General features: G+C 36.4%; 1 protein-coding gene across 1 annotated transcript in view; it reads right to left on the reverse strand.

Moving 5' to 3' along the window:
* Positions 1-856: 856 nt before the first annotated feature.
* Positions 857-15385, reverse strand: part of LOC106515448 (SCO-spondin) — a 62273-nt gene continuing 47744 nt past the window's right edge. The window contains exons 83-103 of the mRNA XM_014005264.1: positions 14925-15070; positions 14445-14572; positions 14112-14268; positions 13017-13146; positions 12742-12891; positions 12512-12638; positions 12220-12431; positions 11958-12120; positions 9852-9940; positions 8911-9071; positions 8333-8447; positions 7382-7578; positions 7198-7246; positions 6938-7099; positions 6493-6828; positions 6233-6330; positions 6040-6146; positions 5846-5925; positions 2521-2549; positions 2299-2427; positions 857-1688 (exon numbers count right to left, since the gene is read on the reverse strand). Of these exons, the coding sequence (XP_013860718.1) occupies positions 1185-1688; positions 2299-2427; positions 2521-2549; positions 5846-5925; positions 6040-6146; positions 6233-6330; positions 6493-6828; positions 6938-7099; positions 7198-7246; positions 7382-7578; positions 8333-8447; positions 8911-9071; positions 9852-9940; positions 11958-12120; positions 12220-12431; positions 12512-12638; positions 12742-12891; positions 13017-13146; positions 14112-14268; positions 14445-14572; positions 14925-15070 (3269 nt within the window). The 3' untranslated portion in view covers positions 857-1184. The remainder of the gene's footprint in view (positions 1689-2298; positions 2428-2520; positions 2550-5845; positions 5926-6039; positions 6147-6232; positions 6331-6492; positions 6829-6937; positions 7100-7197; positions 7247-7381; positions 7579-8332; positions 8448-8910; positions 9072-9851; positions 9941-11957; positions 12121-12219; positions 12432-12511; positions 12639-12741; positions 12892-13016; positions 13147-14111; positions 14269-14444; positions 14573-14924; positions 15071-15385) is intronic.

Below are 15385 nucleotides of genomic sequence, written 5' to 3' on the forward strand. Positions count from 1 at the left end.
ACCACCACCACCACCACCACCCCAGCCCACTTCAGTAATTTATAAATTTGTTTTCTAATATATATGTCTTACCTGGTGGAAATTAACCTAAATCTGAAGCTAAAGTGTTTTTTTTCCATTATTTTACACTTTTTTCATTCAATAAATGAACTGATTCTGAACCAAACTGTATAATTATCCAAGAAACCCTTTTATATAAACAAACGAAACAGAAAACCACACATAAATTACCCATGTATCAGTCTAAACTGGAGCAAACACAACATTGTACAGCTGCAAGTCATCACCCAGATTTACACACACGTATCSAGCTCGGCATGAATTTACACTACATGATTCTGTCCCCTTGTGAAGCGCACATATAGGCCAGATCAGCAGCAAAACTAATCTAATTGATAAAGTATTTAATCTCAGGGAGTCACAGGCACCCACATTCAGCTGCAGGGCAACTCCAAATTGCAAAGCAGGACTTGGCATGGAGTGTTAAGCTAACACTGATAGCAAGAGAAGACTTGTTCCATCTGACCTTCTGATTTGGCTCACGGTCCCCTACAGGAATACTGACTTTCTATTATAAGAACCCCATGTGTCAGATAAACCACTGACTCGGAAGAAGGCAGCGGTCGGGAAACACAGACTTTTCTTCTGACTGACTTTCAAGCTGCATCTTATAGTTTTTCGTCTGATGGCTACAGAAAAAAAAGTCTCATGGAAATCAGAAGAGCTTAGAGCAAATGTTAGAAAAGGCTGGAAGAGGAAGTGACTTTTTTTCTAATTTCATATCAAAACAAACAGATCATCACCTCTATACACAAAGACAAGCTTGTTGGGATCATAGAAGCAACATAAAGACGTGTCACCTTGTCATCCAGCTGAGGTTTATTTTCTTAATTAGGACATGCAAACTAACAGAGCCTGTCTTGGAGGCCTCGTGTTGAGTTCTGACCAAAAAATAAATAAATAAAATGAAAAAAAAATTGGGCATGATGACAGAATGTGTCACACAAATGCTTGCTGCCAGGAATTACTCCTTTCCGGTATCACTAATAATTAGAAACACTCAGTTGTTTTGAAGTCACTTAAATAAACAGATGTTTTACGTCACACAGGATGAAGCACAAAGAGGCAGAAAAAGAGGACGTAATACCATGTATAACTTTTACCACATTTGTCTATATTTCCGATCAGTCGACACCTCTATCATCAGTATTTATGTGTCCAGTTGTGTTTCCTATTTGACCACTAAGCTGTGAATTTTCTGGAGCGCCGCCACGCAGCTGGCTCTCCACCATCATGCTGTCCTGTAAGGCATCAGCATTGTTGCTGTGGACAGTGGCGCCTTGTTGGTCAGAAATATGACTCTCCAGTTTATCAGGATCTCTGCTTGCTGCACTGCATGGGCTGTGACTTGGGCCAGCTGAAAAACTGTGCCGCTGCTGGACGTCGGCGGGACTGCAGCTATTCACGCCAGGGCAACACTCCATTTCCCCCTGCTGATTGGTGCTGCTGTCACTTTGTGTGTAGGCTCTTGTTCCGTCTTTCGACTTGCTGTCAGGCTGCTGGCTCCGTCTCATTTGGCCCAACATGACTTGCAGCTCGTTGAGGCGCTGTGAAACATAGCGCCTCTTCAGTTCCAACAGAATTGTTCCACTCCGAGACAGGCTTGGCGTGTTTGGTGATGTTACCCTCTGCACACACACACAAAAAAAAACATAAAAAGAGGATCATAGATAATACTTTGTAGATGATGTGTGGTAAATGATATTATAAAGAAGGAATTCATGCCCAGAGTCTCAAGCAGTGATACAAATATATAAATGCAGGCACACATTATGATCATGCATTCTGATTCATGTCTTTATTCCTTTGAGGCAAGGCCTTTTAGGAGCAAATGAACATCAGCATGAAGGAAATCTGTTTAAATGATTTGGCACCATTCATAACAGCTCATCCCTGCAATATGTAATTTAGATACAACAAATCCAACAAAAAGGGATGACAACATCAAATTCAAATTGTTAAAAGATTTTTCTGAGTGATAAGAATCACAATTCAATTAAACATAAATTTGCTATTTGGATAACGTTTTTTCTTTCAGCTGCTTCATTCTTCAAGAATCACCAGAGTCAGCTTCCACAAACAATTTCACAGATGCCATTCTCGATGCAATTTAGGCTCGGACCAGCAGCCTCTGGATTATGAGATCATGGCACTGACCTCCCAGCTACTGCAGCCACACTTTTTTATCAGATTATATAACACACAGGAACTACAGCATATGATGTTTTAACTAATTACCTCATGGTTTCCAGCACTGTTCTCTCTCTCCCCAGGTGTGGAGCTTAACTGAGCTCTCCTCTGCAGCTTCAAGCTCAGCTGCAAGAAAGACTCACTCATGCGGTCAATTTCCTCCTCTACACATGACATCTGAAACACAGGAAGTGAGTAACTGATGTGATGTGAATGACTGTTTTTTTATTTTTAGTTTATTTAAATAAAGTGTTTATGTAACTGCGTCACCTGTACCGGCGTCCCAGTTGGAGGTAAACCTGCATGAATGAAACCGTAAATGCTCAGTGCATGTTTTGGTCATTGGACTGTCCTTTTAGAAACAGGCATTAAAAACATAAGAAACGAGTGGTTATTTGATTTTTGTTTTAAAATATAGAAATTAGAATTAAAATACAAAGTGTTTCTCATTCTTAGTGTCAAAAAGGGATGAACAAATTTTTAAAATGACTTGAGTTTCATTTAGCAAAAAAGAAAATAAATTTAAAACAGAAACGAAAAAGGGCTTGTTTGTTATGAATATCTATTCCCCCACCAGAAGGGGTGATCTTCTGCCAGTTCTGCATAATTAAACACCAATTTCTGTGAATAAAAGCCTAAAATACAGATGTGTATGTCCATAAATGAGTTGCATGATGACTGTTTCTCTGTGACCGAAGGCTTTGCAGAGATACTTCGTGTTGCTTTTGGCCAAAAAAGTCCTTTTTTATTGAATACATGTCGGCTGTTGCCTCCACTTCACCTCCATTTTCTCAATAAAAAGCAAAATAAGGCAACTTTTATTTTATTAGTGCTTTGTACAGTTGTTCTGTAAGCAGAAAGGTCTTTTTTCCCTCCTGAGTTTTGACAAAATCTGTGCTTTTTTTCTGTTAATTCACATCCTCTGAGTTTCAGCGGTTGGGCGATACTACGACTTTGATATCGATCTGATACCAAATAAATACTTGGCAAATATATTCGATACTGAAGTCAGTATCGATGCTTTTTACTTGTAATGAGATGTTTATTGAATAACTTTGATATTGCGAGCACCCCTTCTGGTGGAGAAACAAATTATTTTACTGATACAGTAAGTTGGAATGACCTGTCGTGGAATATGAACAAACAAGACTTTTTTTTCATTTCTGTTTTAAAGTAATTTTCTTTTTTTGCCGTCTGAAACAGAAAATGAAACTCAAGTCATTTAAAAAAATTGTTTATCTCTGTTTGACACAAAAAATGAGAACTGCTTTGTATTTTAATTTTAACTTCTATATTTTAAAACAAAAATCAAATAAGCACTTGTTTCTTGTTTTTTAATAACCGTTTCCAAAATGAAAATCCAATGACCAAAAGATACACTGACCATAAATATATACGTATTTTCAATTTAGAATAAAAACCTTGGAGAAAATATCTTTATAAGGACATCACTGAAAGAAAATACAACTATTCAGGCAATAAATAATACATGGTAATTGGACTTGTAGCAGAGGGATAAGCACTTGAGCACTCAGCTTTAGTGCTTATTGGCATGCTGCCATTACAGTGTATTAACACTTTGTATGCAGGACATTGGGGTATTTCTCTGAAACAACGTCTCCTTGGGTCATTTTAGATGTATTAATTTACTATTTCACCAGAACCAATGATAATTTAATGAAGTGCATAGCTTGTGACAGGAGAAAAGTGGAGAAACAGATCGTCCAACATCACAAATAGTTTGGTTCATTAGCTTGTGGTGGTGCGTTATTATTGTAAATGAACAAAACCTAATTGTTTTTTACCAAATAGCTTATTTATTCCATTAAAACTGACAGAATTGAAATATTTTAATAATTTCCTGAAACTACTTAAACTTCACTTGTGGGTTTTTATTACCTGCCACCATGAAAGGCAAAAGAAGAACCAGCAGACTGAGGGACAGCTCACCTACAGGCAGTCAGGACCTTTCTTTCCTTATTGTTTACTTGCATGGGAACAAGTGTTAAATATAACAAATACAGAACACTATAACATTTATAGCCTCAGCTAGTTTGCAATGCTCATCCCCAAATGGGCTTTTAACAATATAAAAAGGATGCTCAACTCTCTCCCTGCTCTGCCGTCCATTTCTTCTCATCCTCTTGAACACACAAACTTTGGTCGGTGCAGTTCACATAATAAATAAACTTTAACACTGAACTGAGTTTAACTAAGAACTGCATTTGTATTCATCACTTTAAATGTCTACGTGTTCATTCACTTTGCACTAATGTTTATATTTGCACTCACCGTACTCATAAATGTTAACACACTGCACATATCACTTCATACATACTGTGTATTTACACTGTAAATATATATTACGGCATATGTCACATTATTTCTCATGCTAATATCAGGAACCTTCATGCACATACTTATCCTGTTTCATTTCTACAAATTAGTTTATCAGTATATATTTTTATTTCAATGCCTCATTTCAATCTGTTCACCAACCTGTACATTATGCAGATTTGACAATAATTAGACTTTGATTTGACTTTGAGATTAAGAGCCTGTGCATGGTTGCTTGTGTCTGTGATGTTTGTCTATCTGTTAGCAAAATATCTCATGGGCCAATGGATGAATTTTAATAAAGCCCTGAGAATATTTTATTCATTGTACACCACTCAATCTGATTAAAGATGGCCACCACAGCTAATCAAACCTAACAAGCTCAAAAATGGCTACCACTCAGTCAGTTTCACAAGTACTGAGATGAAATATTGCTTGGCGATTGTTAAGAGTCGCACACTCTGAGGACCAACAGCTCACACGTGATTTTTGTTTAAAGCCTTGGAACGAAAGGCACCGGAGAGTATACAATTCCTCAAGGAATGTTAGTGTAATCATGTAATTATTTTGAAAAGTGTTATTAAAATAATATGTGCAAAGGTGTAAAGTTTTGACTAACATTAAGGAAGTTTGGAGTCCTGCAAGCCATGGTCATTCAACAATATTTGGTAAAGCTTTCCTTTATGGTACCTTTATTACCATGTAATTAAAAGGTAATAAAAATATAATTYAATGGTAATTACTACCGTATTATTTTGTAATTATGTGGTAATTAGAGTACAAAAGGAAAACTAATGTTAGTAAAACTACCTTTATTGGGTAACTACAATCAAATAGTAACAATAAATCAGTTACAATCAATAGTAACTCAACACTAAATTTATAACAAAAAGAATGCAACTAAATTTTGGGGTTAGGGGTTAATTGCAATAAAATATGACTTTAAAACTGTCCAAATTCCCCACTACTTATTTAGGTGTTACATAGTGAATTGTAATACATTACCAGGTCAGTGCTACATTACTGCAGACAATTAATTACATTGTAAAATTGTACCCTAATTACCAAATACTTACATGGTAATAAGGTAGTAATTAACTGTTAATTACATTTTATTACCTTGTAATTGCATGGTAATAAGGGTACCATAAAAGAAAGCGTTACCCAATATTTTTTATAAAATGCACATTATTTAATTAAAACTGTGAGTTGTTAGGAAATAATCTAACTCTATTACAATAGAAAATAATCTTCTTACCTGAGTTGATGTTTGGGGTTGAACTCTGTTTGAGATTGGAGATTAGATCCTCCAACTTGAAATACTTATATTTCTCAAGTCTAAAGTAAAATATAGGGTGAAAACAAAGTAATTATTTGTCTTTTCCTTCGCTGTATTTGTATAAATGAAAGAGTATAAAATTCAGTTCTGCATTTTCTATCTTTCTCACCAACCTTCTGGCTAACAGGTGCTCAGCAAAGCGCGCTTCAGGGGGAACTCTAACGTTGAGAAATTGCTCAACTAATGCACCGTGCCCCCCATCTAATGCATCAATGCTTGACTGCCAAAATGAAGGCATAAAAAGTTACCAACCCACGTTCGAACAGTATGAGAAGGATGAGTGAGATTTAAATGGCATGTGCATACCTCTGCTGTGCTCCACTTAGAAGAAAGATTGAACAGCTGAAGGCTCAGTATTGAAATGGCCTCATGAAGAGCTCGCATTAACCGCTGAGGTTTGGATCCTGAATAAAGACAAMATAAGTGAATTATGTTGTTTTCAAAGAAGATTACATAGTTTTTGATCAAAGATGATTGCCTGGAATTTTCTACTGCACGACACACGGCTGCTGCAAAACCAGGACGCGAGATTAGCTTTCAGCACTGTCTTCTATTTTTATGATTACCTGCCGCTATGTGGGCCATGGACTGCAGGAGGACAGCGATGAAATGTCCGACATGCTGAAGCTTTGCCTCTGACAGATAAAGGATTTGATTGCTTGTGTCAAAATAAAAGTCCTCAGAGCAATGGGCCAGCAGGCTCCCGTTGGGGTGAGGTGAGGACAACGGCAAGGACTTGGCCAGTAAAAGAAGCACAGTGGGGAACATGGGACAGTCTGCTAACAGCTGCATCACCTGACAGCCAAACAGGTAAATGGCCGAGTGTTGCGGGGAAAGTTTGTCCAGAGAAGTCGGAACGAGTAGTCCATTGTAGCTGTCCTGGGTTAAATGTTCCATAGGTGCTAAAACAGAAAATGTTGCATTTTTAGCTTTTGCTGGATAACATTTATTATTACTGTCATTTATAATGCATCTGATTTATCCTCCCGTTGTCTTAAACTGAAATCTTACATTTAACTTCAGTACCAATGTGAAGATGCTGATGTGACTCAACTTTGGTGAGATTTTGCAAAGACTGCTGAATYTCCTGCAGGGTCTTAAATAAAGGAGACGTGGTGACCAGCTTAGACAGGTCGTAGTCACTGAGACAAGCTTCTGTGCTTTGTGCATTATCTGTGAAACAAAACAAAAATAAATCACAGTCATGAGTATATATTACATTTGTCTTSTAAATAGAATCAAATATTTTAAAGTAAAGATTTGCTTCTAACCTGTCTCATGGCAAAAACCTTCAGCTTTGTTCATAGTCAGTGATGAAAACTGTGGATTTTAAAACGTACATGAACAAATTTCCTTCTTTTTTAAAATAGTACAAATATTCAAAAAACAGTTTTGTGTTACAACCATGCATTGAGAACATTGAGTTTATAAATAAAGCTAATCCTGCTGCAGTACCTGTGTAAAGCGCATGTTGGTGATACTGGGTTGCAAGTATCCAGTCTGGGCCTCACCCTCTCTGGTATCATGAGGACCAGTATGACTGAACGGGAGGCCATGCAAATCCTGGTTAGGCCAACATTCTCCCGTCAGCTTGCATAAGAGAGTTTCCACTGATCTAAGAACAGCTCCCAGTAATGACACAGAGGCCTCAGCTTGGTTGGTCCAGTAATAGATGAAATARATAGAAACCAATTACTGTTTTTTACAAAACAAAAGTAATAACAGAGCAACTTATAATGATCATTTAAAATAAAACAAATAATGGCTTTACTTGAGAAATGTTTGATGTTTTAATTTTACTTTAGGCAGGTGAGTACTGATGTTAAGAAAATCAATAGAAACCCAGTTTCTAAAATCAAATTTTTATTGGCTTATTTATTACTACTAAAATAATGATTATTTCTATTATATTTTCTAATATTTCATTCTCTAAAACAAGCCTTTCAGACTGCATAGTCAAACAGAGATCTGAAACTGAACAAAAATAATAAATAAAAAGTGATTTCAGAGCTTTTCAAAAGCAGGAAGTCTAATATTTAGTGATTTTTTTCTTTTAGGGACAATAGATTGTGAGTTATAGTCTATCTTAAATAAAGAGATGGAATGAGATGTAGTAGCTGTGTTAATGTCAATAATCCATTTTAGGCCATCATAATCCATCCATCCATCCATCCATCCATCCATCCATCCATCCATGTCAGTGAATCAAATATTGTGCATTACATCATATTATTTATTANTTTATTTATTTACTGCGTTTGTTGGAGAGAAATTTGTCCAAGAAGCTAAAAGATCAACAATATGCTACAAACAACATGACAAAGGCTGACATGCACAAAAGGGCTTGGACCCCGGTCATAACTGCTTTGCAGTTCTAGTTATTATTGTTATTATTATCATTTTTACCTTGTGGATCTCCCTCGCCTGCATGGTTGTGAGATGATTTAATCTTCATAAGATTATGGAGTAAAATCTCTTTAAGAAGACTCAGTTTTTTATAATCCATATTTTCGAAGAGATTCTAAAACAAAACAGATTTTTTTAAGTATTTTCTCTACATCTAGCAGTTAAAAACAAATTTACTTACAAAAACATCACTTTAAAATAAAATTGCATTTGCAAAGCAGCTCTTCAAAGCTGTATTTCTTTATTGTAAATATATAGCATTTTTTGTGTATTATAGATACATTTTAGTTTATTAAAGAGAATGACTTAAAGTGACCAGTGTGTTTAAAATTCTAATTTAAGTATAGCATGGTATGGCATGAGCTACATGAAAAAAATACAGGCCAATGGAATTAGGCTTTAAGGGGGTAGGAGGAACATTTCATACTATGGGAGGATTTTCACAACTTGGTAATACAAAAGTTGCTCTTATGATGAAAAAAGAGTATACGAATCAGTCAGCTATAGGTTGCCCAAAATACTTTACAAATTATATAGCCAGGTTATAGTGAAACTTTAAATGCCAGTCAGTGACTTACCCTCAGTGATTCAGTCTGCTGACAAATGTTTCTGTAAAATTCCTGCATGTCTTTGCGATGTCGGGCCAGCTGGGATGCAATATGGAGGTTCTGATCTTCCAGTTTGTCATATAAAGTTTTAACATTGAACTCCTCCAGATCACAGCAACCTGACACACTTCCTAACGGGACAAAAAAAAAGGCAGTTATTGAGAGATAGTCTCATTTTGACGCATGTAAAAAGTAAATAAAAAGTTTACTTATTCTGACTACATGTTGGTTCTGGAGAGTCTGTCCCAATAAACAACAACACTACAAGTCATTAGAGTCAAATTTTAGCCATTATTTTCCATGTCATCAATCAAATGGGAAATAGGCTGCTATGCAAGCTGCCATGCATGATGATTTCATAATAAGTAGTCTATTTTAATGGCCTATCAAGCTGTGTGAATGATGTAACATGCTCCGACTCAGAAACYTTAAACTCAACCCTGCTATTATGCTGTAAGAAATGAGAAACAATCACATATYTACTAAAAACCAGTCAGATGGGGAAAAAAGTTGCTTGTAAAAACTTTCTGATTGTTTTGTTATTAAAGTGATGAATTGCAAAGTGGGACATAAAACATGTAATGTGACAAAAAAACCTCTTACGTCTTAGGCTAGCTGTAGACATAAGCATGCTATTTTATTTCTTGGTATTGCAATAGTAAGTTTACAGCATGCAAACAAGCCCTGCTGTCATGACCTGTGTAATTTGGTTGCTTCCCTGTAATAATTTAGTTTTATTGTAATAAAAGTATGTTTATTTAAACTCCTCGAGTTCGTCTGCATTCTGGGTCTGATCAACCTACTAAAACTAACACCTGCACTGCTGAGAATCAACTCCTCTTAAGTTTCAACCTTTAGAAAGAGTTTCTTGTTTGCAGGGTGCAGCAAAGTGTTAAAAACAGAAAGTTTACCTCCTTTTGTAACTGCAGGCTCTTCAGCTTCTGCTCCTTCTCCCACACCTCGACACCCAAGGGACCCACTTTGGCTTTGGACAACTCGGCTATAAGGCAAAAGCAGGAAAGGTGTTTGTTACCTTCTTACTGAAAAGAAAGGCCATTTTACTTGAACAGCAGGGTATACCTTCTACATCTAAATCTAAAAATAAATAAATAAATAAATTTAGCATCACATTATACAAAAGATAAGATAGTTACAATGAGCTGTTTTGTTTAATGTATTTTCACATTTTATTACAATGTTTCACATCAAAACGTGATTATCTGTATTGTAAATAATGCAAAACTCCTTGAATTAAAAATGCTGCACAGAGAACAGACAAATGAAGGAATATGACTTATTTACACAGTTTAATTAAGTTCTGTTTTATGTATGGGCTTAGTCCATCTGGAGGTAGAGTCATTTCTTAATGTTCAGCTCGAGGGAAGCAGCAATCATACTGTGCCAGCTCTACTGTACTCAGCCAAGCATGCTTTAATTCATGGAGCCTTCTGTCTCACTGCAGATGATGAGTCAAAACTGACTCTACCCTTCGATTCACTTTTAGGTTTGTATATATCACCACACTATTTATTCTTCACTGAGCTCAATAACTGCAATAATTCCACACCACTGTTCACCCGACTGGTGTTTGCTCTGCATTCAGCAGATTCCACTAAGCAACTGAAGAGTTGCCAGACTTCTATTTGCTTCGCCAAACGTTTGGGTACAACAATGAATTTAAAAAATGAACTAAGCACAGAAAGTAAGGAAAGTTGTGCTTAGTAGATTATTTCTCTCTGATAACAAATCGGCTGCCCCGATTTCCTTAATTTTGGGTGATCGGTAATTGACCAATGCTCACAGGAGGAGCTGATCTTATCCACCGATCTTACCTACCTCTGCAAAGGTCTGAAAATCAGTCATTGTCCTCTTTTGATTAGCTGTGAGAGGGTTGTTGTCTAATTAAAATGAGTTTGTATTGTTCAATGTTTTTCAGTAAAATAAGACTGAAACACTGAAGGTACATCGTGACCTTATCATACCCGACAGTGTTAGTTATAAAAAAAAATCTGTATCACCAAAAACTAAATCTGCAAGTCAGGMTTTTTAAAGATCAGTGATTGGCCAGAAAACTGCAACTGGTGCGCCCCAAATAACAATGCRTCTTGGTAATAAATCTCATATTGTTGTTCCTTTTAAATGGTGGCACATTTTTAAGGAACATGGTTATGTGAAATGAGCAGTATAGCTGAGTATCTGGGTTGCGCACACAAAAAAAAAATTGGCAAAMCTTTTATGCTGAGCTGTTTCATTTGCTGTTGCACTTGTTTTGAGCTTCTGGTGCATCAGTGTGTGAATGTGTGTGTGCATGGGTGAATGTTTGTAAGTGTAAAGCACTTTTGGGTCCGGAGGGACTTGATAAAGTGCTATATAAGTTCAGTCRATTTGTCATTTACCATTTACCCCACGTGCTTCCAATCGGGTGCACATGTAAGGTTTATTGTCAAGAAGCATTTTTATAACAAAGAAATAATCTATCAAACACAAATGTTCTCACTTTTTGTGCTAAGTATGTATTACGGTGTAATATTCATAAGAATAACATGACATACTTTAAATTCTATGGAATTGTACAGAGGGTAGCACAAGTTCTTATTGATAAGCTAAAGGGGTGGGAACAACTCCATGATTTTATGAATCTTACTGAAAAAAAAATTGTTTTACACTTATTTTTAAATGCACTACACATTCTTGGTGTTTTTGAGATATCTAGACTGCTTTTGATAATCTAATTGTGTAATTATATATATCTTTATACTGCGAATAAGCTGTGATTAATTGATGTGAGCTCTGTTCAAAGTGACCCTTGTCATGGGTCATCTCAGAACAGACTGTAATTAAAAAGGGACAGATTATTTAATACACACTTTCACAAACAATGAACAGTTTTTCTTCATRGGATTGCAGGACTTGCAGAACACTACAAGATATCATGTCATAATGAGAATGTTTTGAATAATGATTATAAATCTACGTAAATTGGATGCAGTACCAACTGCTGTGGAACGGGAACACACCTTTCTCTGCTGCAAACACACTCTGTTGGGCAAAAGGGTTCCCCAAGGCTGCGCCACTTTGGTTTTATCCTCCACTGAGGAACAAGCTTCGCTTTGTTGGGTCGCAGAACCAATATAGTTGTTGTCAGGACTATAACTACAACCATCAGTAGGCACAGAATCCCTGCACATAGTGAATGTTGATTATAGGTGAAATGCAGATTAGGTAGTTATTAATAATCATACGTCAGTCATTTTTGTAGCAAGAAGCCAAGAAAAATACCAGCAATCAAACCCCAGTCAGGCAGAAGGTTGAGTTTGTGATTTTTGACAATCCCATATTTCACCAAGTTTTCTGGGGTCATGGGTTGGAACACAGCAGACCTTGGATCACAGTCAGTCCCTTCCTCACTGACCACCACCACCATGCTCCACTGAGGGACAACACTGTCCACAAACACATACTTCCCTGTTTCTGAAAAAACGTGGGCAAACCTACAAGGAGAGAAGAAATAGAGACTTGAGAAGCTATTGCTGCAAAATGTGACTTTAAAAAACTGTAGAGTCAGAAGTACCTGGAAGAGTTGAAATTTGTCTGCTTCATAAGTATCTGCAGATGTCTGAAGGCACCATAATCCCAGCTGGGGTTGCTATTAAACAGGTGGTCTTTCTGGTAGACTGGGAAGTGGCTTAGAAGACGGTCTAGGAAATAAAATACACTTAGCCTAAGACAAGAATTTTTAAAACTAAAAGTAATTACATCACTGTCAAATAATAATATGCAACTAAGTAAAATTTTGGGTACCAGTGTGGTTGATGGTGAGATAAAAAATGAGCATATCACCAGAAGAAAGACAGGCAATGGGATTTGGCATTCTAGGGAGGACACTCGTTGCATCATCACCTTTTGTCTCTCTCTTAGTTCTAGTTCTTGTGTTTAGAATTTCAATAGGTTCTGAAAAAAATACATTTGTCTCAACTTTGAATGCTTATGTTTAATGAGAATGACATTACAGTAAAAATAAAAAAGTGGTTCAATGAATGCATTAAGATAATGTATGATATGAGACATCAATTCACCTGAAAGGAAAAGGTCAACATCCTTTTGCAAAGGAATCCAGCCAAACACTCCTTCAGAGTCAAACTGGACCAAATGTATTTTTCCAAAGATCTTTTCATGTCTATCTGGTCCTAAAACATTTGTTACTGTCTGAAAGCACATGAGATAAAATGAGACAAGATGAGGAGAGACAATGAGAGATGGGTAGAGATTATATGAGATTAAACACAAAATGAGATCAAATGAGACACAATGTAAAATTATATCTGTTGGATATACTGTGGTTAATTAACTGAATTTTAGATACAGTCATATTTTTTATACTCTGTGATTGGTCATAGTCATTTACTATAAACAATAAGAGAACCAATAAGCAAGTATTTATTTGATGTGTGTCTTGCTCCAGCAGTATAAACAGAATTGTTTACATTTCAGGCATTTGCTGCCATAAGAGGGACCACCCTCAGGAGTATCGAAACCAGGGTATGATAATAAGTGATCACCTTTATGTTTAGACTTTTGAAGCCACAGAGAGGCTTGGAATGAAATGGAGTCTTTAGATCTGAAAAGAAACATTTAACTGAGAACTTAATTAAATGTCTGCATATTATTTGGGTTTCCAATCTCAACATTTCCTTACATATCTAACATTAAATGCCAACACCTTCATAATTTACATTTCAACACTTTGAAATGTGGAAAATTTTGTATAGTAAGAATTTTTTTTTCTGCACACGTAAACACTTCTCCTCTCATATGGAGATGCTCCTTTATTATACCCCCCCCCCACCCACACTATATACAAAAAACAATTAAATAAATCTGTTGCTGCAACAATTTTGTTGCAACTTTGAATAGGCATGACTAAGAGATGCTGGGCTAAGTTTACAGCTATCCACTGTTAATAAACCCTAAAGTCTGAGAATTTATTTGAATGCATAGTGATACAGCATTGTGTTTATGTTTATCTGGTAGTAGCAGCCTCCGAATGTCTTCATTGGACATATTCAGGGATGTGTTTATCACAAATAAGTGGATTAGACGGAATAATTTGCTGCGTGTGAAAGGTGGAGCTGATGATCATTTTGTCAGCGGCGCTGTCAGATTGCGCTCACCCTTGCCCAGACTGGGCTATTTCTTTTTCTTTCTCTTTCTCTGAGGCTGAGCTTTAGGTCTCCATCTGGTGTGAGCTGGGCAAAAAGCTGGGGCAGCCTGGACAGGCAGGACATATTGCAAATCTCCTCTGCAGACACATACTGCTCACATTGGCAGCTGGGGCACAGAGATCGGGGTTTTAGGCAGATAAGGAAATAGATAGAAAGACAGCATATCAGCCAAAATCAAATCTACAATAAGCTGTAGCATTGGCAACTATTAAATCAGTAATGTAGCCGTTTTTTCTTTTGTTTTTTAAATTAACCATCTGCAGAAAAAATTATTAGACTCACATGCCCATTTCCACATTAAGAATCCCCCCCAGTGGTCCACAGGTGATATTACAAGAGTAGAGAGTTGGAGAGACACACTCTCTGGATGCTGCTAAACGTACTTCTCCTGCCCCACACCTTCTGTTCACCTGAAACACACAAACACAGTCATCTGAAGGAATTTGAAACACAAGGATGTTGCTGTTTGTTGCATCGCTCATAGCTGCTCACATTTCTTTTTAATTTGTATTCAATTTAACAAAAACAGGGTGGTAATTAAAAAGCAGGATTATAAAATATGTGTTGCTTTGCTTCAGTGTCAAACACCAAAAAGCTAGTAAAGTTTGTGCAACATGTCACACTTTTTACCCTCAAAGATTGCAAATTTGATTTGGTAAAACCCCTACTTTGAAATAGCTTGGCTATTCGTTTGACATAACAATTCAAAGTAGAAAGAAATATACTTAAAATGTTATTAAATAAGTGTAAAATGATTCTAACCTCAGGCTGGCAGTCCAGTTGACTATCGAGCATTGAGCTTTTAAAATCCAACTCGTTGTAGTAGACAAATCCAGTTCTGCACAAACACGATCCATCAGAATGCTGAAAAGCTCGGTTCTTACCGATGCAGCTACACGAGGAAGAACCTGTGGAATGAGAAGGGAATATGGCAACTCCAACATGATGACAGAACATCTTCTAAATAACTACTTTTAAATTATCTCACACAATACAGAATTTAAAGATTTATAAATCTTAAAAAAAATGTTCCTGTTATTTTGAACTACMTTGAACTTTTGAATTTTAGTGGAAAAGTAGCTTATAAAATGCTATTAAAATGTTATTTTGGTGAGTCAGAATAAATGCAATGAATTTTTAACATTTTGTATTCAAATGTCACCCACTATAATCAGTGTGATCTTACTTTGTTTGTTGTACTTCTTAGGCTATATATATATATC

Source organism: Austrofundulus limnaeus, unplaced genomic scaffold (assembly GCF_001266775.1).
Source record: "Austrofundulus limnaeus strain Quisiro unplaced genomic scaffold, Austrofundulus_limnaeus-1.0 Scaffold29, whole genome shotgun sequence".
Taxonomy (NCBI): domain Eukaryota; kingdom Metazoa; phylum Chordata; class Actinopteri; order Cyprinodontiformes; family Rivulidae; genus Austrofundulus; species Austrofundulus limnaeus.